The sequence below is a fragment of the Anser anser genome, assembly GCF_964211835.1.
Source record: "Anser anser genome assembly, chromosome: 18".
NCBI lineage: Eukaryota > Metazoa > Chordata > Aves > Anseriformes > Anatidae > Anser > Anser anser.
Genome location: NC_139739.1, coordinates 12051141 through 12077401, shown reverse-complemented (window position 1 = coordinate 12077401; position 26261 = coordinate 12051141). Strand labels below are relative to the sequence as shown.

Here is a 26261-nt window from a genome sequence, read left to right as displayed (position 1 = left end):
CAGTATAGGGTGTCTCCAGAAGGCTAATATTAAACATGAGGAATTGGTACGGAGGGAGCAAGCAGCGAGATTCCAGTTTTGACCACAGAATAAGCTAAAAAAATTTTGCATCAGCAACTCCGTCCAGTTTCTTACTCATTCACCGTACACAGCTCCTTCTGTTCAAAGGATTCTTGTGTGTCCTCGCATTAGTAAATGCACCTGCCCTTTGTGTGGTGTGTGAAAGGCAGGCTTCTCTTAAAGGGTAGATCCGCTTCAGACAAGCAGAAAGTGCTGAGGCAGTGTAACGCGGGATGAATTAACCTTGGAAGGGCGGCCTTGGCTCAGCCACACTTGCAACGTATTTACTCATCCGCTGTCCGCAGCAGCGTGAGCAAAGCTTGCTGGGGAGCTGATGGGTGAACTGTGTGGACATGTGGAAGAGAGAAAGGAAATTGGGGAAGTGTTGGTTAGTCCTAAGAAAGGTTTTTAGCCGGTCTGATCTGTCTGCAACTGTGTGATGTTGGGAAAGCGATTTGAGCAGCCCAAGCGCAGAACCAGCCATGCAGCCCCTAGGATGTGGCAGCAGCTGCCGCACCCGTTCCTGTTCGCCCTGTGGCCACACACAGCCCTGTTCCTGTTTGCCCTGTGGCCACTCATAGTCCCAGCTACTGCTACGTCCATCAAGGAGACTGTGGGAGCTTTGCTCTTGCTCTTGACACTGCTGGAAGCCCCTGGCAGCAGGGGGATGGAGAGCGGCTTGATGTTCCGCATCAGGTGCCCTCAAATGGGACACAGATCCAGGAGCTGCTCTCACTGGCGTTGACTTTTAGCCGGGTCTCAGCCTCATCTCTTGTAAAAGGCAATATTTACTTATGTAAAAAGGTATAACGCATGCTTTGCATGGGTGTTCCAAGTTAAAAATTGTCAGTCGGTGCAAACAGCTCTTCGGGATGAGATACAGAAAAGCAAAGTGCACGTGCTGCATTCCTGCCCTTCGTCTCAGAACAAACAGTATGACCTGGTGCCCCTCTTGGCAGCCAGTGGCCTGGTTTAGCTGGTTCTAAAAAGCACTGCAGCATTTGGGAGTGCAGGCCTTTAGATAAAATGTATTCTGTTGTATTTCCTTTTCCCTGGTTAGGTGTTTGTAGTGTCTCAGTGAGCCAACACGCCGTGCGTTTGAGGAACTGTTCCTCAAAACGTTCCTCACAACTGTTCAGGTAAGCGTTTAGTACAGATCTGCTAGAGGCAGTGAGAGTAACCGGTCCGTGCTTCCCGGGTGGCATGCAGTTTCAGGAAGGAGCCAAATGGCACATTTTCCCCGAAATGCCAATGCGAGGCTTTTTCCAACTGGCTGTGGCCATGTATTTGATGCGGTTCCTGCATACGAGTCTCACTTCTTGGTCCTTAAATTTAAAACCAATGTCCAGTCAGGAGAATAACATCTCTGACCAATGCAAGGTATTCATGGTGGGTTTGGATGTTAGTTTTATGAAAGCCGGCGTGGAGGAGCTGCTTCACCTGGGTGTGTGTGTGCTTGCAGTGCCGTGCTGGCCTTTGGACGAGGGCATGGAGAACAAGGAAACTGTTTGTCCACGGAAAAAACAGAGTGGGAAAGCCGTGCAGGTCCTTGGGCAGGCCCTCTCCAGCAGGACAGGGACTCTCTGTGGCAAAACCCAACCACACGGCTCCAGGGAGGCCAAACCCCCGCGGCTGGCGGCTGCCGCCGTGCCATGGATTCGAACCCACGACCTCGCCCACCGAGCCCCGCCCGTGAGCCCGCCCTGCCGCGCAGGCCCCCTCCCTTAGGTGCCCGCCGCATTCGCCTGCACCGCGGCGCTGGGCGCTCAGGCAGCAGCGCGGGCAGGCCGGGAGGAAGCGGAAGTGGCGGCGGGGTCCTGGCGCGGTTGCCGAGCAGCCCGGCAGAGGCGGCAGGGCGGGCGGAGGCGCGGGCGCGGCTCCCGCTGCGTCCCGGCGCCATGAGCGCGGCCGGGTTGGTGTCCGCCACGCCGCCGGTGTCCGCCACCCCGCCCGGGGCTCCGGCCCCCGCCATGCCCCCTGGGCCCGAGTACTACGAGGAGGAGGAGCTGGAGAGCGCCGAGGAGGAGGACGGCGAGCGGAGCGCTCGGGCCCGCGACTCGGACGAAGGTTGTGGGCGGCCCGGCCGGGCCGGGGCTGTGGTGGGCAGCGGGGGGCCAGGGAGGGGGGGAAGGGGAAGGGGCGAGAGGGTTGGGGGGAAGAAGGGCTCTGAAACTGCAGGAAAATGCTGTGGAAATGAGGGGTCGGTGAGTGCGTGAAGTTTCCCGTGGGAAACGTGAGGGGAACTGGGGCTGCTGTGCGGGTGTGAGGAGGCAGAGAAGGGGAGCGCCGGGAGGGGGGTTGGGGGGTTTGGGGTCACGGCTGGGGCAGGGGGAATGCGCTGGAGCCTGGTGGGGGGATTGCTGAGAGCTTGTGGGGTGCGGGGGCTCGGGGGAGGGTGGAGGTGAGGGAGGAGAGTGTGGGGAATGAAGGCAGGGGGTGCTAGGAGGGGTTAGAGGGTTTGTGGGGGGATTGGGAAAGCAATGCAGAAGGGAAGCCAAAGTGAAACCCAGAGCGTCCTGGGGTCCAGGGTGCATAAAGTAACAAGTAGGGGAGGTGAAAAACAGCCCTGTGACGGTCCCAGGTGCTCTGTCAGCAAAACTCCTCCATCAGATCTGTGTCTTTGTGAATGAGGAGCTGGAGCTAAGCCTGGAGAGCCTCAAAAAAAAAAAAAGCTGAAGGTGTTTCTCTGTAGCTTAAATCAAATCTTTCTTGTTTCTTTTTTTTTTTTCCCTTTTAGAGACTGACAGCCCTGCCCATACCTAGGGAATATCACTGCAGTTTAGGCTATGCAGCTGTACACTTTCTATCACAACCCCAGCCCAGAAAAACTGACTTCTCCTTAGAGAGGAAGGAGTATTTCTTATTCATTCTTGGCTACCCGAGTCTTACAGCTAATAAATGTGTGAAGAAGTAGCCAACAACTAGCAGTTCTGCACTGGTTTATTTTGTAGTTTATATTATCTCTCTGTAAGGTCAGGGCTGTCTTTAGTAGTGTTGGTGTTTGCTGTGTATGAATGCCAGAATACTTCTGTGCAATGCGTAGCTGAGAAGTCGACTTCAGATCATAGCAAGTAGCTTATCTTTAGTGAGGCCTTTGTAGTAAACCATAACAGCATCTCATCGTAGTATCGTCTGTTTGGAGTGTTTCAGGTCGAGGTGCAGAGGCATTGTGAATCAGTTAGAGCTGTTTCAGTCATAGCCTTCCACAGAGGAGATTATTTCCTGGGTGAAACGATAGGAAGGAGGCTGGGAAACATTCTTTGGGGTCCTAGGGTTGTGTTACCGCCTCACTTTAGTATTTGTAAGCACTAATGTTGAATCTTAAATTAGGAAGAAATTACTAGAGTGTCTTAAGTCGATGCTGCTTGAACTTCATGTAAGCTTTGTTGCAAATCTACTGGAGGATTTATCTGGGATAACTTGCAGTTGCATAAAAGATGATTCAATTCTGAACTTATCTCTGCAGTTGCTTACTTGGTTATGTATTTGAGGTTAAATTGCCTGAGTGTGGGTTTTTTTAGTTGTTTACTATGTTTTTTTAATGCTGCTTTAGTTTTAACATATTGTTCTTTACCTCACTTAGATACTGAGGATGCCAGTGAGACTGACCTGGCAAAACATGAGGAAGAGGACTATGTAGAAATGAAAGAACAGTAAGTAACCTAATAAAAAGTAGTTCTGTTGTTGGGGAGCGGGGCAGGTGCGTGTCTTTTGCATAAGCTATGCAATGTTTTGGGCTAAGATTTGTGTTTTTAAGTTTCTACACCAACGTAATAGCTAATGGGTACATATTTCTTCTCAATTACTTTCTCAGTTCAAGAAACAAGTGCTGTTTCGAACAAAGACAGGTACAGGTTCCTGGGAGCAGCTCAGTTTTCCTGCAATTGAATCCCTCTGCAGGCAGATCCTTTAAAGAAAACAAAGCATCTACTTGATACAAGCTGTGCAAAAAGCAAGGTGTCTACTCACATCCCTTAAGCAACAGAATGCCAGTATTGTCCAGGAAGAGCGGCTTTTTGGAGACTTGAAATAGTTTCTCTTAATGTTTTGGAGCATTTAGTGTTCTTTCTTACTGGTGGAGATGTTTTTTTATACAGTTGAGGAAGACTTGGCCTGTGTTAAACCACAGATACGTGAGAAAGGAAATGCGAGTCTGCAACAGAACCAGGAATAGACTTTGCTTTTAGTTTTGTTTTTGTTTTTTTCTTTTCTTTTGGTGTGTGTGGTGGAGATTTTTTTTAAATAGATGACGTCAAGGTCTGGAAATGCCTCCTCTTTTATATGTAGGAAACTTACACACCTCAACATTTGACAAAGGAGCAGAATGATTCTGTTGTAAAGTTTCTGGTGTCTGTAGATCTAAATGTCAAGACAGGTTTTCACTTTAAAAATAAGTCTATTTTTGCTGAATTGTTACGGAAACAATTGTTTGCTTTGTAAAACTGATGGGGTTGCAGGCGTTTTAGGTGGAATGAATGAATGATGATCTTTTATTTGAATGACAAATACTCTTCTACTTTCTTGTTTCCTGAAGTTTTTCTGAAAAGGTTTTAGTTCAGCGTAAACACGTTGTAACCGGAGGAGAGGGTGAAGTAAACCATGCCTGTTTGCTTTGTAACATAAAGTTGTGTGTGCTCGAACTTTGCAGGATGTATCAGGACAAACTGGCATCTCTTAAGAGGCAATTGCAACAATTGCAGGAAGGTAAGCTTCAAAGGGGGTAGCTTTTTTTCTAAACAATTTTCAGCACTCTTTAAAAGTACTGTTTGGTTGGAGGACGATTGCAGAGGTCATAGAAGGATGGGGATTTTTAGATGCTTCACTGGTGGAATATTGGCTCCCTGTTTTGCTGCTTATGGAGAAATATCAGCTACTTTCCATCCTTCTTCCCTCCACGTGCTTATAGCTGAGCCTCTGTGCAGTACAGAGTGCATTTCTTAAAAGCAGTCTTTTTGCTTTCTGAGAAAACAGGGAAAATGGTTATCAAAATAAGCCAGAACTGTAGTTTCCTGATTTCAGATGTTACTGTTTGTGTGTCAAGTAGCGTACTGCCCTTTGAGGAGCACTGAATACAAGGAATAATTAAAATTGCAGTTGAAATCCCCAATTTATTTCAACTAGGTACTCTTCAGGAATATCAGAAAAGAATGAAAAAGTTGGACCAGCAGTATAAAGAAAGGATACGAAATGCAGGTAAGCTGGATTTCTTTCAAAGATGATACATGCACCATAAATGCACAGTTTTTGTAACACCTGAAGCAAAATAATGGTAATTCTGCCCTTTAAAGAATGGGAACTTGCTGCAGTGAAGGGTTGTTCCCTCTCTAAGGGTAGCGTGTAGGTTTTTCTGGGTACATGAAGTGTGATGGATTTTTTCTTGATTTTTTTTTTCCTTGATCAGCGTTGTTCACTAAATGCCAATAAACAGTTCTAGTCTTCATTTCTTCATTTGTGTGAAATAGAGCAAGTAAAAATGTTTCATATATCTGGCATCATGACTAACCCACAGTCTTCCTCTTTGGTTTGTTCTTTCATGTAGCTTGCGTGAAACCTCCAGGTGTACTTCTTTGTACTTGCGGGAATAGAAAGTTAGGGCTGCCTGCTTTCTCAAAGATCTTGTTGTGCCCTAGAACAGCGAATGCAGAGGAGTTGCTGCTGAAGGTGTTACTCAGTGCAGCCATGACACTGAGCGGGCTGCCTGTACTTGCTCTTCTGGCTCTCTGTTTCAGGAGCACAGGCCCAAGTTAATTTTTAAAGTGCTTAGCTCTTAGCCCTTCTAGGTAGCCTTTATTGTGTTACTGCAGAGAAATGGCTTGGGAACCAGATTGATTTGCTTGCCTTCCATCTTGTTCTCTTTCCAGTAGTTTGTAATCTTGGATACCGAAGCGGGGCCTCTTATAGAAGCTGTTATATGAGAATAGGAAATGTAATTTTTTTCTTTTAGAGAATTTGGGTGAATTCTGTAACACCTGGGCCATTATACTGGGAAATAAGACAGGCAGTGGCAGTTGTGTGATGCCTAATATATTCCAACTTTTCAATAGGGCAAGCTATCTCCTTCTAAAAGTGCTTGGGATGGTAAAGGATTTGCTTGAAGAATTTAAGCTAGTTGAACTACTACTTGCTGACAGGAATCTGTCTTCTGAGATGAATTTCATGTTTGTTACAGTGGCATTCCAATAATATTGGGATGTTTTTGATAAAATTAAGACTAAATGCAAGCTTGCCAGCCAGAAATGCAAGGAGCGGTGCTGCAGCATCATATTTCTTCCACAGGAGGGCAGATTGTGATAACTTGGAACTTTATGATAAAAATCCGACTGCATAGTATGACAGGATGGTCTTGTGTTTATCTTTCCCATGCTGAGGGTTGTTTTTTGTTCTTTTTTTTTTTGAGCATGCAGATAACGAAGTAATGGTTATGATTTACCCACTGACCCATTTACTAATTTACTGATGGAATTAGTAGCTGATCTGAAAAGAACAGCTTACTGCTGTGTAAGCTTTGCAAATCTGCTTGACTATCTGTAGAAAACTTCAACTAACAATATATTTTTGTCGCCTTTCCATGGCTACATTATTTTCAGCATATAACTGCAAAGTGAGGGTAGAGGTGGGATGAGCACGTACGCTTTTGTTGCAGTATCAAATGACTTAAAATGTTAAATAATTCTGTGCATCTTTCAAGATAATAAATTGAGTCTGTCTTGTCTTTCAGAATTGTTTCTCCAGCTGGAAGTAAGTACTCTTAATTTGTCAAAATACATGTTAACTGTATACAAGGACTTAAACCTGCAGTTTCATCAACTAGTACTTGTTTTTGCCGTTTTTTTCCTGTAGTGTTGTTACAGTTGAATATAGAATACTGATGATACTACCTCAAGTAATTTCCAGACTGCCATTAAAATAGACTTAAAAAAAAAAAAACTTGTACTGCTGTACGCTGGTTGTGTATTTGATGGTTTAAAATGGTTGTTTAAGCTTGCTTGAGGTGATAAATGATAGTGATTCTTTAAAATCTGAAGAGCTTTCTGCTAGAGACTTGATAGGTATGCACCAGTAAAATTGGTTTAAAAAATTAATTCTTTTGCTGATAATAGCTCTGCTTGCTTAGTCATATTTAGATGGTTTTCTGTTTGTTTTATTTAAATATTGATAAGCTGTAGAACTAGCTATAGCTTTGAACCGGAAAGCTAATCAAACCACAGCAGTTGAAAGAAGGTGTTTCTAAATCATTGGTTTGGGACATTGGCTCCTCAGCTAACTGTTTTATCTTTTGGTTTGCATTAGACAGATCAGGTGGAAAAAAATTATGTCAAGGAAAAGAAGGCAGCAGCAAAGGAATTTGAAGATAAGAAAATTGAGCTTAAAGAAAATTTGATTGCAGAGTTGGAAGAGAAAAAGAAGATGATTGAGAATGAGAAGCTAACCATGGAATTAACAGGAGGTAAGAAACAAGATATGCGTTTGTCGCTTGTCTTCCCTGCTTCAGTACTGCTTAGGGAAAAAAAAAGTTTTAAAAAAATAGCAGTGCTGATTTATACAGACAGCTAGTCTGGCTTTAAAACTTTCCAAATGTCAACAGATGTAGAACACGAACTGGTAGTCTTTTAGTGGGGAGTGCAGTTCATAATAAAATTCAGTGACCTGAGTTACTAACAGATAAATCAACATAGTGTCAGCGAAGGAACAGAGTGGACAAGCTTTCTTATTTACTTTTTCTCCTTTCAAAATTGAAGAAACTCTTGAGAAACCTTGGACTTTGTTGCACAGCTGCAGTCAGTCACTTGGGTTTGGAACATTACGCTAGGCTAACAGCGTGATGCGTCTGTATCTGAGTGGTTGTCTCTCTTCTGTAGGTTTCTTTTTGGAATATTTGGGAATTCCTCTGGTGGTACCTGGTCATGGGGTTTTCCCTTCATGGTGCGTGTTGTAAAGCCTGTGATGTCTTTTTTACTACTGTCAGTTTAATACACTTTCATTGCTTAATTACGTGCCTTTACCAGAAGGGAGCTGTAAATCTTCCAAAATAGAAGGGTATGTAACTGTAAGTTAGCTCAAAACATTGTATACAAATTGATTTCCTATAATTAATGACCTTTACTGTTTGAATGAGTGGATTTTGTGTGTGTGTGTGTGGCCCAAATCCTGAAGGGTCCTTATCACTTCAGTAACGAGTAGTGTAGAGTTCTTTACTGATTCTGGAAAGCCGCAGGTAGTTGGCTTTGAAAGGACTGTGTCAGTCCTTCAGTTGTGTAGCAGAACCATAGCCAGGCTGGGGTTGGTGTCTTCCCTACAGCTGGTTCAAGGCAGGAATTTACTTTGCCCAGCTAGTGTCCTGTATTTCAGACTGTAGGAAGAATGCAGTGTTACTGTTAGCAGTAACATCATTTCCCTAAATTGTGGTGGCAGTTGGAGTCAATGTAATTTAACTACTTTTGTAACTGAGTTCTTCCAGTGAACACCTACCAGATGTTCATGTTTTTTCATTAGGCTGGTGTGAAATGTATTTTCATGATACCTTACTCCATATGCAGGGAGAAGGGATTCTTTAGTTCCTGTGATCTGGCAATAAAGCTACTGAGAAATAATGCAATAATGACCTAATCAGTGGTACCAGGTTTTAAACTGTCCTTTTTTCCCTCCAGTAACAGATCTTTAAGAAGCTAAAGGCAGGCAAACAATCAGGGTTGAAGTGTGCTACTTAAAGCTGGTAAAATAGATGTCCGTTAGCTGCATTGCTGCCCAGACTCTGGAAAACGGACACTAAATGGACACACTTCTTTTACAAAGCCACTTGGTACCCTTGATGCCTTGGCCATTCTCTTGTCAATAATGGTTGTGGTGGAGTTATAGTGGTAATTAGCCTCTTTCACAGGTTGTGCTGCTGTGGTGCTGAACCCAAGGTCTGATTTGATTTCCTTACAAAAAACAACTGCCTCACTTTATGGACCGATAACGTTGGTTGTGTTGCTGAGGCCTGTCCATGAATTAGACCTTTTTTTGTCCTTTCCTAGTAGCTACACAAATTATGTAAGCTGATAATTTAATTAGCGTTCAGAAGGGAGAAATAAAACCTGTTTGGATGTAGTTGAGTGCTTTTGGCTTTGTACAAACTGTTAGTGCTAATCTGGTCTGGAAAACACCTTGTGCTGTGCTGCTTCCCCGATAGTGGTGTTCTGGTTTGTTAGTTTGTTCAGTAATGAAGTCTAGTCTGATCTTACAAGCTGTCTGTGTCTTAGCCTTATCTTACTGTTATCCCTTGCCTATGTTCGCCAACTACTAAGTTGGCATACAGTGCTAATCTTGCAAGCAGATTTTCCTTAGGGAATCAGGATCTGACTAGATCTTAGCTCTGGAAAATCTGGGTACCAATGTTCTAAGAATCCGAAGGAATTCAATTTCTCTGTCAGCGGGACTGCTGTTAACATCAAGACGGAGATTTGCAGAGTTGAAGGGAGACTGAGCAGGAGTAAAAAGAGGTATTTAGAAGTAATGTGTCCAGTCTGGGGTCCGGATTAATTATCCTCAGGAAAGCCCCACCATTGTATGTCCCAAAGAGGTGAGATATTTCATCAGATACAACTTGGGGAGAAGGCACATAAATAACTGTGGAGAATCAATCCCTTCTGCAGTGCATGTGCTAGACCTCCCTCATCTCCTTCCTCCCAGACTAGCAGAAATGCAATCTGATTCCTTTAGAACTAGCAGATTTTGTTCTGAATGCGTGCAGGAGGCCAGGAAATGAGAACACTAGAGCCTGCGTGGACTTGGTGAATTTCAAAACCTATAGAAGCTCAGTGCATGCAAGAATGCAAGTTGGCAACCTGATGATGGGCTGGTTTGAGTGCCAGGACTCACCTGCAGTTTCTTTAGGTTGCAGCTGTTGTCTCCTGGAGCGTTGCATGGTGTGGGGTTCAGCTGTTCAGCCTCACGCAAGCCTGTATTTCAGGTTAAATCTGTTGGTACTTTAGCAGCTTTCTTTATGAAGTTTTCATGAATCTCTCAAGAATGTCGAAGCTCTTCAGGTGTTTCGTGGTAAATGGAATACTTTCAAACTATTTTTTCCTGAAAACTCTCTTTGGTGCTAACTTTCAGCTGACTTGTCACAATTTAATATGCGGGGTGCTAAGATAAAGAGAGAACAGAAATGATGTTTCTGCCTTATTCACATTTTAAGCAATACAGATACCATCTCTGTGACGACTCATTTCAAAGTATTCTTTAAAAAAGGTGAAAAAGCCTTCTCGGCTTGGCTGCATATCACCTTGAGCAAGTGCTTCAAACTCCTCTTTTGAGGCTCTTGTAAATCAATCATAACAAATGTGAAGGATGGCTTCCATTCAGCACAGTAACTTATGTTTTTAGTGTCTGCAGAGCTATTAGTGTTCAGTGTTTTTCAGTCGGCTTTGAGTTGCAGAGAGGTTTCCTTTGGCATGCTCTTGGTGGGTGGCACTTCATTTTTTATTTTTTTCATCTTTTATCATAATACCTTTTCCTTTGATGTGCGGAATGGCCATCCTTGTTCACCCTTGAGATAAGGAGAAAAGTAATTTGATGTGTTTTGAACACATCAGAACGTTGATGTATTGTTGCTCAAGGATGTAGCATCTAGAGGGAGCCACAGAAGCTTCATATACGTAAGTGCTATCTGGGATGTGATTCATGTGTACTTAAAGATAAGCAAATAATTCATAGCACGTAGAAGAGGTGAAATGATGGTTTAGCATTTAAGATGTGGTCTCTTCCTTGCAAGTTCAAGGTATCCTCATAAATTAAGGAATATTTTGTGTGAGTTTCAGAGTAAAGCAGGGCAGTTAAGATGACCTGTAGATATTTGGACAAACTGCAATGCAGGTAATGATGAGATGTTTCAATTTTAGACAGATTCTGGCTTTTTCCCCAGTGCAGAAGCTACAACTTATTTCCTAACAACTGTTGCTTTGGGAGTTATTAATTAAGTTCATTTTATAAAACATAATTTGAAACTTTTTTAGATCATCTGGATTTAAATCCTGTTTGTGTTCAAAATTTTTCCACCAGACTTGTATCAGTCTCAGTCCTGAATGCATTTACCATCTGTATTGCTTGGACAAACTTATTTTTCCAGCTTGAAGGCACAAAAAAGAACAGTTGATATGTAGGTGATGTTTTGTGTGCTATTACCTATTCAAGTTCTGCTAGCAAAGACCTCCGTGAACCCTGCCTTTTAAGTGGTCTATTTACAAGCATATATTTGGCTTTAGCATCAAAAAAAATATCCCTGAACCCTTGTGCTTTGTCATTGTACTTCAGTTACCTGCACCTGAAGGAGCTATTGAATGCCCCTGAAATAACTGTGCAACTTCCAGACAGCGAAAGCTGTAACCATGGCATCACAGCACTGATATTGAACAGTGACCTCGTATAAAAGAGACTTTGTATTCACTGTCAGCACTTCCAGCTTGAATGCTGAAAGCTATCATGAAAAAAATCCAATTCTCTGTGCAGGAGAGGAGACATCATTTTCCTTGTGCTCCGTGTAGAAAGTTTCTGATTATGTCTCTCCCTGTGGTCTTATCTGCTCTCCAACTTCATTACCCTACAGATTCTATGGAAGTGAAGCCTATCATGACGAGGAAACTGAGGCGACGACCAAATGATCCAGTTCCCATCCCAGACAAGAGGAGGAAACCTGCCCCTGATATCCTTTTACACAGTCGTTGGATGGCTTTTCTATTTGAGGCCAGCATTCTGCCTGCAAGGCAAAATGCATCAGTGTTGTTATGTATAGGAAAGAAAGTGAGATGAGGTGCTAGAATCTGATTTTCATCTAGGAAATACTGAAACACAACTTCTCCTGTATATTGTGTGATAAACTAATATTGTACAGCTAGTCCCTGGATATCCCTTACTAAGACAATATAATCACTTAAACTTCACAGTGCCATGAGATGACATAGGTGATTTTTTTTTTTGTCAGCAAGATCAGTTTGAATTCCTTTCTAAAAAAATTACCAGAGGAAACGCTTGAGCATTTTACCTAAATGTTGAGGCAATTGATTCCATAGATAGGAAATGGCTTTTTCCATGAGCCAAAGCTTTTCTCATTTCAAGATGCGACAGGACATTTGCCAGAAAGATCATATTTGTCATATCAAACTAGTTTTTCCATTTCTGATAAAGGCTTCAGATATCTAATACAGAAAGATGCATAGCAAAAGCAAGGAGTGCTAGATTTGTTCTTTGAATAATAAAAAGATGAAAATCCATCTTGTCTTCATATATCACAAGAAACAGTAAAACATGTATATGTAATCCTTCTCTCCTGCCTCGTTGCATGTTTTTGATAATTAAAATGTTCTTTGGCTTTTGGAAATATATGACAGCGGGCACTTTCTCTGTTTGTATATTAAATTCACCTGGAAAGGGAGGCAATGATATTTGCTTTGCAGAGGTTTATTATTAGATTCCAGACTTGTTTGGCTTAGATTAAAGAAACTTATCCTGTGACTCCTGAGTGACTCACATTTTCTGAAGGCAATATCAAAACTTAAAATCCTAGGGTTCATGCAGGATAGTCGTGAGCACCTCCACTTTTAATTAACCTCTTTTTAGTTGGAGATTCTGTTCACTTTTTCTAAAAAAAAAATATATTAGCGCTCATATCTCACCTGAAATAAATGAGTTTCATAGCAAACGTGACCTATTAATTGAGCATGATAGAGCAGCCACAGTATGAAACTCTCTGCCTTTCGGCACTGGAGTAAAGATCCATCCCTCTCTCTCTCTCTGTTCCTCCTACAGAGTTGCAAACCGCTGACTTTTTTTTCCTAGATTTAGGTGAGATTCAGCTTAATTTTACAAAGCTTGGAGCGAGTCTGTTGTGTTTCAGCTTCCAGATTTTTCCTCTTGCGTTGCTGTAGAGAACAACATTGAAAATGCTACTGATTGCCTATATGAAGTAAATGTCAGTGCACTAAAGGTTTTTCATTGATGGTTATATGTGAATAAATTAAAATGATTTGGCACTGTTTATTGCTAACGATGAGACTGTGGAGATTGTCTTGTATTAATTCATATGACAAAGAACAGCTTAGTGTAACACCCGTATTAAAATCTGATGCAGTTTTACAGAAACCTTCTGGCTTGTGTTCAGTGAAGCGAAATGTCGTTGACTTGTAGTTTGTAGCTTTGCTTGTCAAGAGCTTATGGGAACCTTAATTCCGGATACCTCAGTTAAATTACCTGTTGACTGATGAGCAAATAATGGAGGACCTGAGAACCCTGAATAAGGTAGGGATTATGGCTTGATTTGTATTTATTTTGTAAAGAAAGCTAACGTTCTTCCCTGAAGAGCACAGAGCTGTCTGATGTTACTGTCTGACACGTGGGACTGTTTCACCACAACAGACTTTCTAAAATAACACAATAAAAGATTCAGCAAGATGGTATCTCTTCCCTTCTATTGTAATAAGCTTAATTAGCCTAATTAAAATGACTGTCATGCAAAAATGTTACCTTTTGTCAGAACCAAGTGATAAGCTATCTTAAGGAGTGTTTCTCTCTATCCTCCTTGTGGCTGAACAGATGTTAATGTTGTATTCTGTGAGATCACAGGCTGCCTCTGTTTCAGGCCTTTGTGGGCTTTCCTTTTTTTTTTTCCCCCTCCCCAGTCTTGCAATACTTCTCCAGACTGGTTGGGGTGCAGTGTGTATGTTTATACTTCAATTTTTTCTGGATTTTATTTTCCTACTGCTTTCCTGCTAAATGGTTGGAGGCTTTTATGGTTCATCATACTAGATGGCTGTTCATTGCGGTTTTTGAAGATGGTAATGGAGCATGCCTATTGTGGCAGCTGTAGAGGTCTCTCTAATAATTTACATGCTGTATTTGGTGTGCCCCAAGAAAAGTTGGATCACGTTCAAAGAACGAAGTGTGTGAGATGGATTAGGTTTTGGCTGGTTTTGGTGGACTATCTGAATGCTCTGAGAAAGCTCCATTTCTACACCTTTAGTATCATGAAACTCTTTATCTACACCTTTAAGTGTCTAGGGCATACTATTCTGGTTTTGTTATGCCACTTAACTGTACATTTAAAAATAAGAACCATATGGAAAGGCAGACCATCTTAAGTTATTACCATCTTAAGTTATTACTATAGCCTTTCTTGGCTCATGTCAGATCTGTAACACTTCTTTATTCTCTTTCCATGTAGCTCAAATCACCCAAGAGACCAGGTGAGTTAACGGTTGCACTGGAACTTGTTTACAACCATGTTGTTTTGAACAGAGATTTATACTGTAGACTTCTTCATTGTGTAATTCTTGACTCCACAATTCGACTGTATAAATGTTTTAACTGTAATTGCTGTTCTTTGGGTAGTTACTGTGGCAAACTGGGGTGCTGTGCGGAGTCCCTTCATCTCTTGTTGGGGATGGGAGGGGAGCAATATGCAGCTTTAGGTGCCTGAAACATTTGGGTGACATGGGACAATTTGAACAACTTGGGACAATTTGAATTGTCAGACAATTTAGCTGTGTTAAAAGATCTTTTCATAATATTCAGATGCACCTGGACAGCTTAGCTGTTTGTATGGTAGATAGAGGTTTGAAAACTTAGGGTTTCAGCTTTCTAGATGGGTCTGTACACATTATTTCAAGAAAGAGCAGTACTAACTTGCGTTAAGTAATCCTGACCCTATTTTACTACTTTATTATAAATTAGAATTTAAAACAAATTGAGGACGTATTGCCTTTCCCCTACCTATCAAAACTTCTTCAGATGTTTGATCTATTTCAGAAAATGTTATGATTTATATAAACAAGGTAGAGGTTGAATTATTCATCCCTGTAGAGTGTATTTTTCTGATGGAAATCTGAGTTTGTAGCTTTTCTGTGTTTTTTTTCCTGCTTAACATGACCTTATTAATTGCTATGTTAAGTCAGATGTGCTGCTGCATGGTGGACACAAGCTACTCTTTAACTGGTCTCTTTTCTGTTCTCAGCCTCTCCCTCCTCCCCTGAACACCTCCCAGCGACACCAGCAGAGTCTCCAGCACAGCGGTTTGAAGCCCGGATAGAAGATGGAAAACTCTACTATGATAAAAGATGGTGAGTCCCAGTAAATTTCTGTTTTTAAGCAGTCTTAGCCTTGTTTTGTGTAGACGCGAATACTTCAAAGAGGAATTGCTTCTTCGAAAGAATTTGGGGACAAAACGCCTTTGGGCAGGTATTAGCTATCTTCCTCCAAGGGTTAAGCACCACCATGACTTTGGTAAATGGTAAGTGATAACGGAGTGTTCAGACCTCACAGAGTTTCTGGAGTAACTACTGGCTTGACTCCATGATTTAGCTGTCCTTCTGTTCAATTTTGTGCACTGTGACACTTGGGAAACGTTTTTGTCAAACCTAATCTTATGTAAGAGAGCCACCAATGGATGCAGTTTGATGTAGCGGTGCAGCTTGTCAGCTAGGATTCAGAAGCGCTGGGATCTCAGGTACAGCTGCTGCCCGCTGTATTCACCGTCCTTGTGCTCTGGTTTGTAGTACGCTAGCCCATCATTCCACAAGGTGGCAGAAGAAATGTTGTTTCACAATGAAAAATGTTTCTAATAACAAATCCAAATAACCTTTAAAGATCAAATCCACACAAGAGAGGCAGCTTCGGAATTGCTGCTTGGATTTATCACTGTAAGTTTTATGGTCATCTAGCTGCGGAAGCCTTACAAAATGTGAAGAAAATATTAAAAATTTCACAGGAATCTTAGTAGCTCTTAATCAGAGACATGCAAAACTAGATAATCAAGGGAACAGTCTGGTATTCTTTAACCAGAAAGCAATTTCGAAGTAGTGTGCCTACTTTGGTGTTCTGGTGGCTCAAAATAACTAGTATTGGGGTTGTAATCTTCTCACTGTCAATAATAAGTATGGAATTTGTTGTCTACACGGCAGTTCTCTTCTACAGCTTTTCCTTTTGGTAGTCTTCGGGTAGTGAAGTTTCATCAAGGGTTCAATGTATACAGCTCTGATAAAAGCAGCTGCCTGCAGCTTAAACTTCCTTGAAGCGTAAACCAGACATGAACAGGCTACTTGTTCCTTCACGAATGCATTAAGTTCCTTTTTCTTCTTGTGTAAAGCTGCTATCCTCTAGGATATATTCAGAAGAATAAACTGTTCCTTAGGATTTTTAACCATGCAGATGACTAGTGTTGTATAACAAGAAAAATAAGATGGAGTTTGGTATAATCAATCAGTAAAACTCTTACCAAGTTTAAACTTGGGAGTGCTTCTGTGAACCCAGATGAATCTCAAAGGCACAGTCTCCCTCTGAAAGGTGTCCAGTTGGGATGAAAAACGTTAACAGACACGATTGGATTCAGCAAGATGAAAGTCACAGTGGCCTCACCGTCAGGAATCCTAGTTGTTGCTGTCCCCTCTTCTTTATTCTTGTATGCAGGTTTAAGATAAGTATTTTATGGTTGCAGACTGTAATGATCCTGCTTTTAGATTTTGATTGATAGTAATAATACCAGCTGCTTTGCAGAAGTACTTTAAAGTAATGAAGAAACTTTCGATAAGTGGGAGGGTAATTGTTTCTAAGGTGTATTAAGGCTGTAGCTGCTGGCACGTGCCAGAAATAATAAATCTGACGGCTCGGGAGTGACTTTCTCTGTTTCCTGACAGTAGCTATGAAGGACCATTACCTAAAGTAGTGGCCTTCCTAAGGTCTTGTGGAGGTATTTCAAAAGCATATCTCCAAAGCGGAGGCTTAGTGTAGGGAATTTCGGAATGTGAAATTAGACTTCAGGTTTTATTCTCAGTCTGTTTGTTCTGCACCCCCACCAGACCCTAAAATGCAGTTCTCTATAAAACAGCCATCTTCTTTTTGCTTTTAGCTTTGCCTGCATACAATAGTACAGTGATTTTTTTTTCAGTCTTCTAGTGGACATGCAGCTGACAATCTCAGCCTTTCAGCAAAATATTTTGAAGCAGAGAGTGGAATTATTTCTGCTTGCCTTGCTTGTCATCGTGGTGTGGTTTACTTACTGCAAAAGTAAGGGGTGTCTGGCACTTTTCCTTCTCTCTTGAAAGACAACTTAAATTCCGCTGTATTTTTAGTCTCATCTGTTTTCCTGTTAAGTTCTACCCCTCTGTTCCCCTGTGGGTGCATAAACGCTGCAAAAGGCTGAGACGTGAATGTGTTGCTGAGGTACATGAGGTTACTTTGGTTGACCTGCCTCTCTGCATGTGTGGGGCTTGAGGCTGTTTGAGACCTACTCAATGAAAAAGTGTTGGATTTACCTTATCTTACCTTTTCTGTGCATAATTAACATAAATTTCCTGATGGACAGCAACTTGTGAAGTAAAATCCAGAGCCTGGAGCCGATTTCATGTGTGTCATTAGCTTTGCAATTCATTGATAATTAAAAATTTGAAACAAACAGCTTTGAGTGAAACCTATTTCATCATCGGTGCCTGCGCTGATCTCACTCAAGAGTTTTCTTTTGTGGTGGTGTCTTCTGCACTCTGAAGCTTGTGCACTGGTAGTATCAAGATGATCAGTTCTCCTTGCTTAAGCACTCACAAAATGTCATGGTAGAAATACCAGTCCATCAGTGTCCTATACATTATCAGAGTGAGGTCTAGTTTGTAGTAGCTTATATGGTTTCCCTTACATCAATTAATGATAATCAATAAATTTGATTAACTGGGATTTTTGGCTTGTATCATTGCTGCTATTGCATTGCCTTGGAACCTGCTGATACCCTTTCTGTTAAAATGAGGGAAAAAGAAGAATGGTTGGGCGCAAGTGTCTAAAGGTTGGAGAAATGTTTTTCTTGTTATGTTTTTTTGGTTGTTTTTTTCTTTTTTTTTAAATTCTCTCGCCCAGCCCTTTGATAGTTAGTACTCTTGGGATGCCGAAAGCCACCGCTATCATTTTGTTCCTGGCAAGCAGTGTGAAAATTCTGAGTACATGAGCCCGTAGGAAGAGATTATGGAATAGACTATTGGAAGACTTCCATATTTACAGTATGGTTATTGTAGAAATAACTGCAAAGATTATGCAAATGCATGTATTTTGACAAATGGCTGTCAGCCCATCAGGCTGCGGAGAGTTGCATGCTGAGGAGATCTGCGTGGTGAGTCTGCAGCTTGGATTTCCCTGTTAAATATGAAGCACATCATGATTAGGTTGAAGGCTGAAATACAGATATGCTTTCATAACTAAAGCATTTTGGTGCTCTCTTGACTAAGATAATTTACTTGCAAATAATGTTTCAGTGTAACTGGTTTTACCTACAGAACTCTCCTAAGCAAAATAAACAGAAGCAGAATTTTGTCTAGCATACTTTGCAGCCCGTACCAGAAACGTGGTGTGGGTGAAGAAGGTAAGACCATGAAACCAAGCAATTTGGCTATGAATTTTGAAGGCTTTTTACTTTTTCTTAGGGCATTTTGTATAAAACACAGCACGATTAAAATGTGATGTAAAAGTTAAAAATACGCTTAGATACTTTGTGCTTATTGTGGGCAAATATAGCTTCTCACAGAGTCACACCTATCACTTTGATATAATCTTCAATGTGTTCACAAAATAAGACTATTAGAAATTTGAGGTCTCTGTTTAAACAATAGACTGCACAGTTGGATTGAATCCACTTCAAATTTGTTGTTACGTTAGTGTTCTAGTAATTTTTTGGGGGGGCATGTAAATAAACCTTTAGCAGCTGATTTGCTTTGTCAGATTGTATCTGGCATAATATGGAGTTGCTGTCTAAAATCTATCCTGTGTCTGAAGTGTGAAAAGCTAGTTTGGTTAACTCTAAGCATGGGCTTATTGTGAATCAGTGTCCCATCTCATGTCTTGGTGCTCTGCCTCTTTCAGATATTAAATCTGTTTTTAGTAATCTGCTTTGAGAATTGAATTCAAATCGAGAGCGCTTCGTGCACTCTGAAGCTGCATTTAAATGCAAAGTGTGTGTGGAGGATCAGATCACAGCTATGCCCCAAAGATGGGGAAAGTGGTGTGGAAAGAAAAAAATAACTTTGTATTTATTATCTCCAAATACTTTTAGAATCCTGTCTTTATCCATCTTACTGTTGTTTACCTTCTCAGTCTCCGGACAGTTAAGGGTTCAATGTATTGTCTGTTGTTTTATTTTTGCAGGTATCACAAGAGCCAGGCCATTTACCTGGAGTCTAAAGAGAACACTAAGATCAGCTGTGTCATCAGTTCTGTGGGCGCCAACGAGGTAGGTGGCTGCTCTGGGATTCATGGGTCGGTTCAGGCAGGTAGACAGCAATTTACTAGGGCCTAAGAGCAAGTACTACTTTCAGAGAAGATGTAGTTGTTTGGTGTCTAAAGAAGCTGAATATAAGATGAAACTGAATTAAGGTCTCATCCTGGGGTAGATCTGAGATGGGAAGAGCCTTGCTGTTGCTCTCTGAAAGGTGATCCTACATTTTGCAAATAGTAGTTTGGCAGGCAGGAAAACGGGGAGAACTGAGATGTTGCATCTCCTTGGTGCTGCACGGCCAAATTCCATTTCTGTTACTTAAAGCACATGTTTACAGCTCCTATTAATGCAAAATAAAAATAAACCCCATTTGGAAACCAGGAGAGGATAAGGAAAAACTTTGTCACCAAATTGACTTCCTATAAGGGGAGAAAATTCTTCCTGCTAACATGGGTATTTATGCTGTGAAGTAAGCTGGCATCGTTCATCACCTACACGGAGATGGAGGGGGTGAATCATTTGTCAGAGACAATTTCCTGTTGGCGAATGATTAAGACTTAGAGAAGCAGGTCAAGAGAGAGTTGTGTGCCGAAGATTGATGTGAATCTCATTGCAATATAATCTTACTGTTTGAGCAGTCCATTAGTTGGGCATTGGGAGCACTTTATTCTTTGCAGATTCCAAACACTTCAAGGAAAGAAATGGTAGACTTGAATGCACTTCTCTTCAATCAGACAATAAAGTAGCTTTAATTTGCTTTGGCAGTTAAGGGAAAATACTTTGGTTTCAACAAAATGAGTTGCATATGGGATGTGCTTTGTATCACAACTGTTTTCCTTGCTCTGTTATGCTCAATGGTTGTTTATTTAGATGTAGTAGTGTGCTAACAGATGTGGTACGAAGATAGTGCTGCTAATTTGATTGGAGTTATTGCTATTAACTTATAAAAAGAAAACTCTTAATCTTTTGGAAACAGCTTACCTGAAACCTGAGGAAAATGCAATTTCTTAGTTAGAAATTCCACTTTTTAAGTGACACGGTAGGTTTCGTTTCCTTTTTCTGAGGAAGGTTTGGGAGAAGGCATGGCAGTTAATTTCCTTGTGATGAGTTTCTGCAACAATGTAAAGGCAGGGGAGATGAGAAAAAAATACTGAAATGAGGGAGTGTTCTTAGGAGTGCACTATGCAGCTCTGATTACATCACTCATTTTCGTTTTGCAATTGTTTTTTGAATCTTTCTGGGCTCTGCATAAATTTAGAAGCTAGAAGGCAAATCTGGATTTGAGATCTCTAGTCGTAGACCAGAGTTATAACTTGAGAGCATTTCTAAAGGAAGTCAAGTCAATTCAAAGGAACTTTACCGAAGGTAAAGGCACGGAGTGTCTCCCCAACAGCACTTCCGTTAAAGTTCAAAGTGGGGAAAAAAAAAGTCTTAACTGAGGAACGTAATATTATGACATAAAATTGTTGTCTTGTGGCTGAAAAAAAGAAGGAAGTAGTTAACTGTGTATCAGGCATCTTTATTCATATGAAAGTCTAAATTACTTAAACTGGATTTGAATTTTGGAATTGGCTGTGGGCCTCTCCAACAGTCTGAGCTATGACGATCCAACTTTAAAAAAAATAAAATAATAATCCCATGTGGTTTCTTTGGAAACTGAGTCAAATTACTGCATTGGTGGAAATCATTGGCCAAGCACATGGAACCGATTCAACGTTTGAATTTTTACAATGACCTCTTCAGTAGGTACAGAAAAGGGGTTTCTTCCCATGAGTATATTCAGCAATATCAGTTTACTGGTAGTTGGAAAAAGGAGTAAACTTGTTTTTCTTTACAGTTTAGGAATAAAAGAAATTATGGGATGGCTTTGGTTGTTTCTGTTTGCCATGTCCTTTCAGTTCTTTAAATTAATAGATGTTATCTTCTGATGGCAGAATACATTGTATGTCTAAAACACTGGTTTTAAGTTCACAATATGTCTTGATTCTTTTAGTTTTCTTAACAGTGTGGCACGTTTTAGGGTTAATAGTAATTTCACTGTGTTCACTGAAAATGGAATTTTCATTTTCCTCCAAATGAAGCTTAACAAAAACTGATAACTTTAGCAAAAGTAGCGTGCCATTCCATCATACTGTGATAGAAAGCAAACTGTCCGTGTTTACTGTTCTATGCAGGCACTCAGCTTCTAGACGTACGAATCCTCTTGGTTAGCAAATCTTACCAAACACTTGGAAATGTTGCAATAGAGATGATTATCAGTAAAGGTAGATTTTAATTTCTCTGGGGAAATAACTGAAGTACAAATGCAGGCAAATATTAAATTTATATTCAGGGCTTCTCCTAGTAAGGTCAAATCGTAATTAAAATAATAACTGTATAAATCTACTATGCCAGGCTTGTAGCTAATACGATATCTAAAAAAACAGTTTGGGATAAATAGCATTCGGGCACTGACTTTATAAGCCTTTTCAGTGGGAAATACTGGGCTTCTGTCCTAAAATATTCTAGTATTAAGAGCTGGAAAACTCGTATTTTCCATGCCTTTATTTAAACGTGTAAATGCATTAGAATAATAAAATGCAGAGGAGTCTTGTTCAGATTTGATTTTTTTTAAAGTACAAGTATTTGGGTCTAAACTTCTTGAAAGTTATTTTATTTTTTTAAATTCTCTGAATGGCTGCTTCCATGGAAGCAATTTGTCCTTTGAAACATACTATATATCTGCAAGTTCTATGAATTCTTCCAGGCAGGTAGTTAAAAAAGAGGCCCTTTTATCTTCAGATACAGATTATTTAATACATTGTGAGAAATGCTTCACTGAACAAAATTAAGAGTAAGCTTTTCATTTGACTAATAGTTACTTGTGTCTGAACAAATCCCAGGATAGGTCATTTTTATGATCTGTGGATCTAGAGAGACTTATTCTTGATTAGGTAAAGCTTAATGCTGGAGTTCTGGTAAGAGCTGTAGCAGAAGCAAACTTTGCTTTCATGGTGATGCCTGGGGAAAGTAATTATTTTTGATGACTGTTTTGAGTGGAAAGTTAAATTGGTAAAGTTAGAAGTGTTACTTGGTTTTCTACTGAGGTTGCAGATGCCTGATGTGGGGAGGGAAAATGAATTAAGTTGAATCATCTGTGCACTCTGAGTAACAGATTCTTATTGTTAGATCTGAACACCTGGAGTTATTTGGCTGCATATTACTTACTGTGGGATTTTTCCCTTTTTCTCCCCAATGTTTTCCCCCTTGCCCCTCTCTCTCTCCTTTATGCAGATCTGGGTGAGGAAAACCAGTGACAGCACAAAGATGCGAATCTATTTGGGACAGCTGCAGCGAGGTGTTTTTGTGATTCGTCGACGATCAGCTGCATGACTGTATGCTCTTCCTTGCTCTTTTTTTTTTTTAATTAAAACCAATAGACAAACATCTAATGGGGAATGGCGGTCTGTTCACTCTCATCTTAGCAACAGAGAACACTGTCATGACCTCTTATGAGACACTTTGTGGCTGGCCACGTTATCCACAGTAGTCCTAAAATCTTGAGTGATACCCAAGCACTGCCCTGGACTATTTCTGGACTTTGCATCAGGCTTCTGTATGTTTTCTTTATATTCTGGGTGACTATTTAAGAAGACTTTGCATCATACTTTTTTCACCATTGTTTTATGGTGCATAGATTGGACTTGTATGTTGAAGGCAGCGTAACATTTCTGTTTTGAATCAGACCAATGGAAGAAACTTTGCTTGTCAAGACCTGAGGTGGCTTGTTTTTTTATTGTTTTCCTGCAAGGCTCAGGATGTTGAGCAAAAGGAGAGTAATCCTGTCAGGTTCAGTTGCAGCTGAGATGCATCTGTAATATCTGGTAAATAACACCAGCTTTATGGGATGAACTGGTTAAAGACTCGAGCGTTGAGGCTTTTTTGGGAAAGTCTGATCAGTTTAGAAACTGCTGAAAATCCAGTTGATTTTAATGTAGTTAAGCAGTCACATGTGGCTAATCTGAAGCTTCCATTTCTCTTCACATTAAAAAACCCTTCAATGAACCTGCAGAGAGTATGTCTATACTGCTATAGTAGATTTCCTGAAATAGGCAGATGAGCATAAAACAAAGGATTGATTAACTGGGCTTTGCACGTAGCAAGACTATAGAAACTATGTGAGTATAACCATTTGTACGTGTAGAGAAATGAAAGATAAATACCAGTTTCTTTACTGATGCCTTGGGAATAGTGGGTTGTGCTGAAATGATGCTGACAGAAGATACTGGATCTGTGGTGTCCTCCAAAGAAGTCTGGTACGGAGTGGATAGCTGTATTGACATGCTCTTAGTGTACACCAGAAACCTTCATTCCCTAAAACATCTTACAAAGGTTTCCCTTTGAAGGGTGTTTTAATTACTGGAGATAACACTGGATTTCTACACTTACCCTCCAAAAACACAAGAGTTAAAATGTTCAAGTGTTTATATGATGAATGTACTCCCTTCCAAGGTGTTTAAAGATCTGACTCTGATCTGCCTCTGATGGCTGAAACCACCAGTACCGTGTGTGACTGTATTGGCACGAACTCCACAGCACCCTGGCAGCACTGTCAGATCTCTCCCTTCTGTGCAAATCAATTTTGTGTTCCTTCTTTTGATTACTGGACAAAAAGTTGTAATTTCTGCCTTTCTCTATCTGTTAGCTTGTGAGGCATCTTTTTGGTTTTGTTTTTCAACTGCATTCTTGTTCAGCATCAGTCTAGCCTTTTTCGTATCCGGATAAATGACTGTTTTAAACGTCTGTTTCCATTTCTTTTACTTGCTTCGGTTGGGTGGCAGTCACATCCCAGTAACTAATGCACATACACGGATCTGGAGCCGAGTGTTACGGCTGAGCTTCTGATGCGTTGCCTGTTTGGCTGAAACACCTTATGTACTCTTACCGTGTTTAGAGTTTGAACTAGATGTGGAGCTGTGGTGGGGAAAGGAGGCGATGGCTGCCTCCCGCCCCTGGAAAACGTGCCATCTTTGCTGCAGTTATCCAGGTGGAAAGCAGCAGGCTGTATTTTGTCAGGTTAAAAGCATACTTAATATAACTTAACATTCTCTGCGTGTGGCAGGTTTTTATAAGATGATGATGTACCAAACGGGATTTGTCACTGAGCCTTAAGATGATCATCGTAGTTCTTATAATAAAAAGCGTTAGGTAAATAGCAGGATTTATTTCCTGCCTATATCATTTTATTAATTCATATGTTTTGGGAAATAGCTGGAAACTTTTGAGCAGTTTTGGGAAGATGTCTCGCCAACCTGCTAACAGCAGGCGATCTCTCTACTGCTGTAATTTGTTACCTGTTTTAGGGTAACTTTAAAGGTATTGGTAGAGGCATAGAAATGTAGCAGTTCTCTTAGAGCCAGGTGTGATATAGGTGCACATCATATAAGCTTAATTACACAGCTTTGGCACCGCAGCTCAATCTGAATCACCATCAGCTCACCATTTCTATCCCCAAGCAGGGGAGGGGGAAACAACAGCTGCTCTCACAGCCCAAAACTCGTCTTTCCAATAGCTATGGCCTTAAATTGCAGGACTTGGGGTGGAGGGAGGACTTGCACCCTACCAAACCTCTTACTCTGTTCTGGCACTGATCTTGGATGTTCAGAAAGGAGGTATGATGTTCTTGGTAACTCCCTTCTGTTCCCTGTCCATTGTCAATTTCCCCACTGCCCCTGAATCAGCCTTTGAAATTTAATATCTGCTTTTGACAGCCCAGAGTGTGGTCTTATAGCCCTCTTTTTGCTAATGTTTAACTACTACATTGAAGGTATTTTGTTTTAAGGCTGCTTAATGCATAGTTTCTAATTTTAATGAAATGAAAGTCTTTCTTACCATAGCTGATCATTGTAAAAAGTAAATTCTTCTCCTTTAACAAAGCAAATGAATATTGTATCATTTCTTTTTTTCAAGCAGGCTGTTCTGTAATGGCCTGTGCCATATACAAAGCTGGAGGTGATAAAAATGCGGTGTCTGATTGTGAACACAGGGAAGCAGTACATTTTTTTAATCCTAGAAGGGTGCTCAAAGTGTGTGGTGGTGAGGATGAGCCATTTGGTCATCAAGTGTATAGACAGCTGTAGAAATGAGGATTTCCTGCCACTGGTTGGAAAAAAAGACAAGTTACTCAAGGAGATGGACAAGGTCTTGCTAAATTTCTAAGAGAAAATTGTCTTTTCTGTCTGCTGTTTGCATAACTTCAGTCTTGTGAAGAACTCAAACCCTCGGCGAACAGAAATGGCTTTGCTACAGGTATGAAAATATTTAATTTTCATTATGAACAGCGTTTAAAGTAAATTTAACATGTTTTAACTGCTGGTTATAGTATATTTTTAAAGAAAGGTGAACCTTCTGCCAAAACCAGACTTATTGAGGGTTAAATTGTAATTGGCTGTTAGCTCATGTTAGGTACTTTTTTCATTACCCTGGGAAATGGACTGTGTACCTGTTGGGGAAAAAAAAAATACTATTTTGCACTTGATCAGCCATTAGATATTCAAATGTACAGAAAGCCTGATCAGTGAACTAACTTCCATTGGCTTTTTGACATCATGCTCACTGAAACATTTCAGAAGAGTCTTTTTACTAGGAAGAATGCTAATAAGATAAATTCTTTTTCAGCTTGTGTGCTTTGTCTGGAAGTTTGTAAAGAGACAAAGTGATTTAGCAACAAAAGCCCTGTTTGTTTGCAATTTTTTTTATGCTACTGGGGTACTTAGAAAAATGAAACCCAAAAGAGCAAGAAATTGTTGTGACCTTTAAATAACCGGTTCTTCTTCTTTCAGAAGAAAGATTAAAACATGTTTTGGGTTCTCGTTCCACAGAAGTGAATAGCAAACATGAAATGATTAAGAAAATCTGAAGCGGTGTTTAAGGTTTGCTGTTACTAGTTTTAGTTTGTCCACTTCTAAGACTCAAAATTTAGTGTACTTGTAAGTATTTAGAA

General features: G+C 40.7%; 1 protein-coding gene across 1 annotated transcript; it reads left to right on the top strand.

The window, feature by feature from the left end:
* The first annotated feature begins 1697 nt into the window (after positions 1-1697).
* On the top strand, positions 1698-24057 carry SUDS3 (SDS3 homolog, SIN3A corepressor complex component). The gene is made up of 12 exons (XM_083803796.1): positions 1698-2127; positions 3644-3713; positions 4709-4764; positions 5182-5253; positions 6779-6798; positions 7351-7507; positions 11648-11743; positions 13274-13335; positions 14258-14279; positions 15047-15152; positions 19210-19294; positions 22553-24057. The coding sequence occupies exons 1-12, from the start codon at positions 1713-1715 to the stop codon at positions 22649-22651; spliced, it is 1260 nt and encodes a 419-aa protein (XP_083659922.1). The 5' UTR covers positions 1698-1712; the 3' UTR covers positions 22652-24057.
* The last annotated feature ends 2204 nt before the right edge of the window (positions 24058-26261 follow it).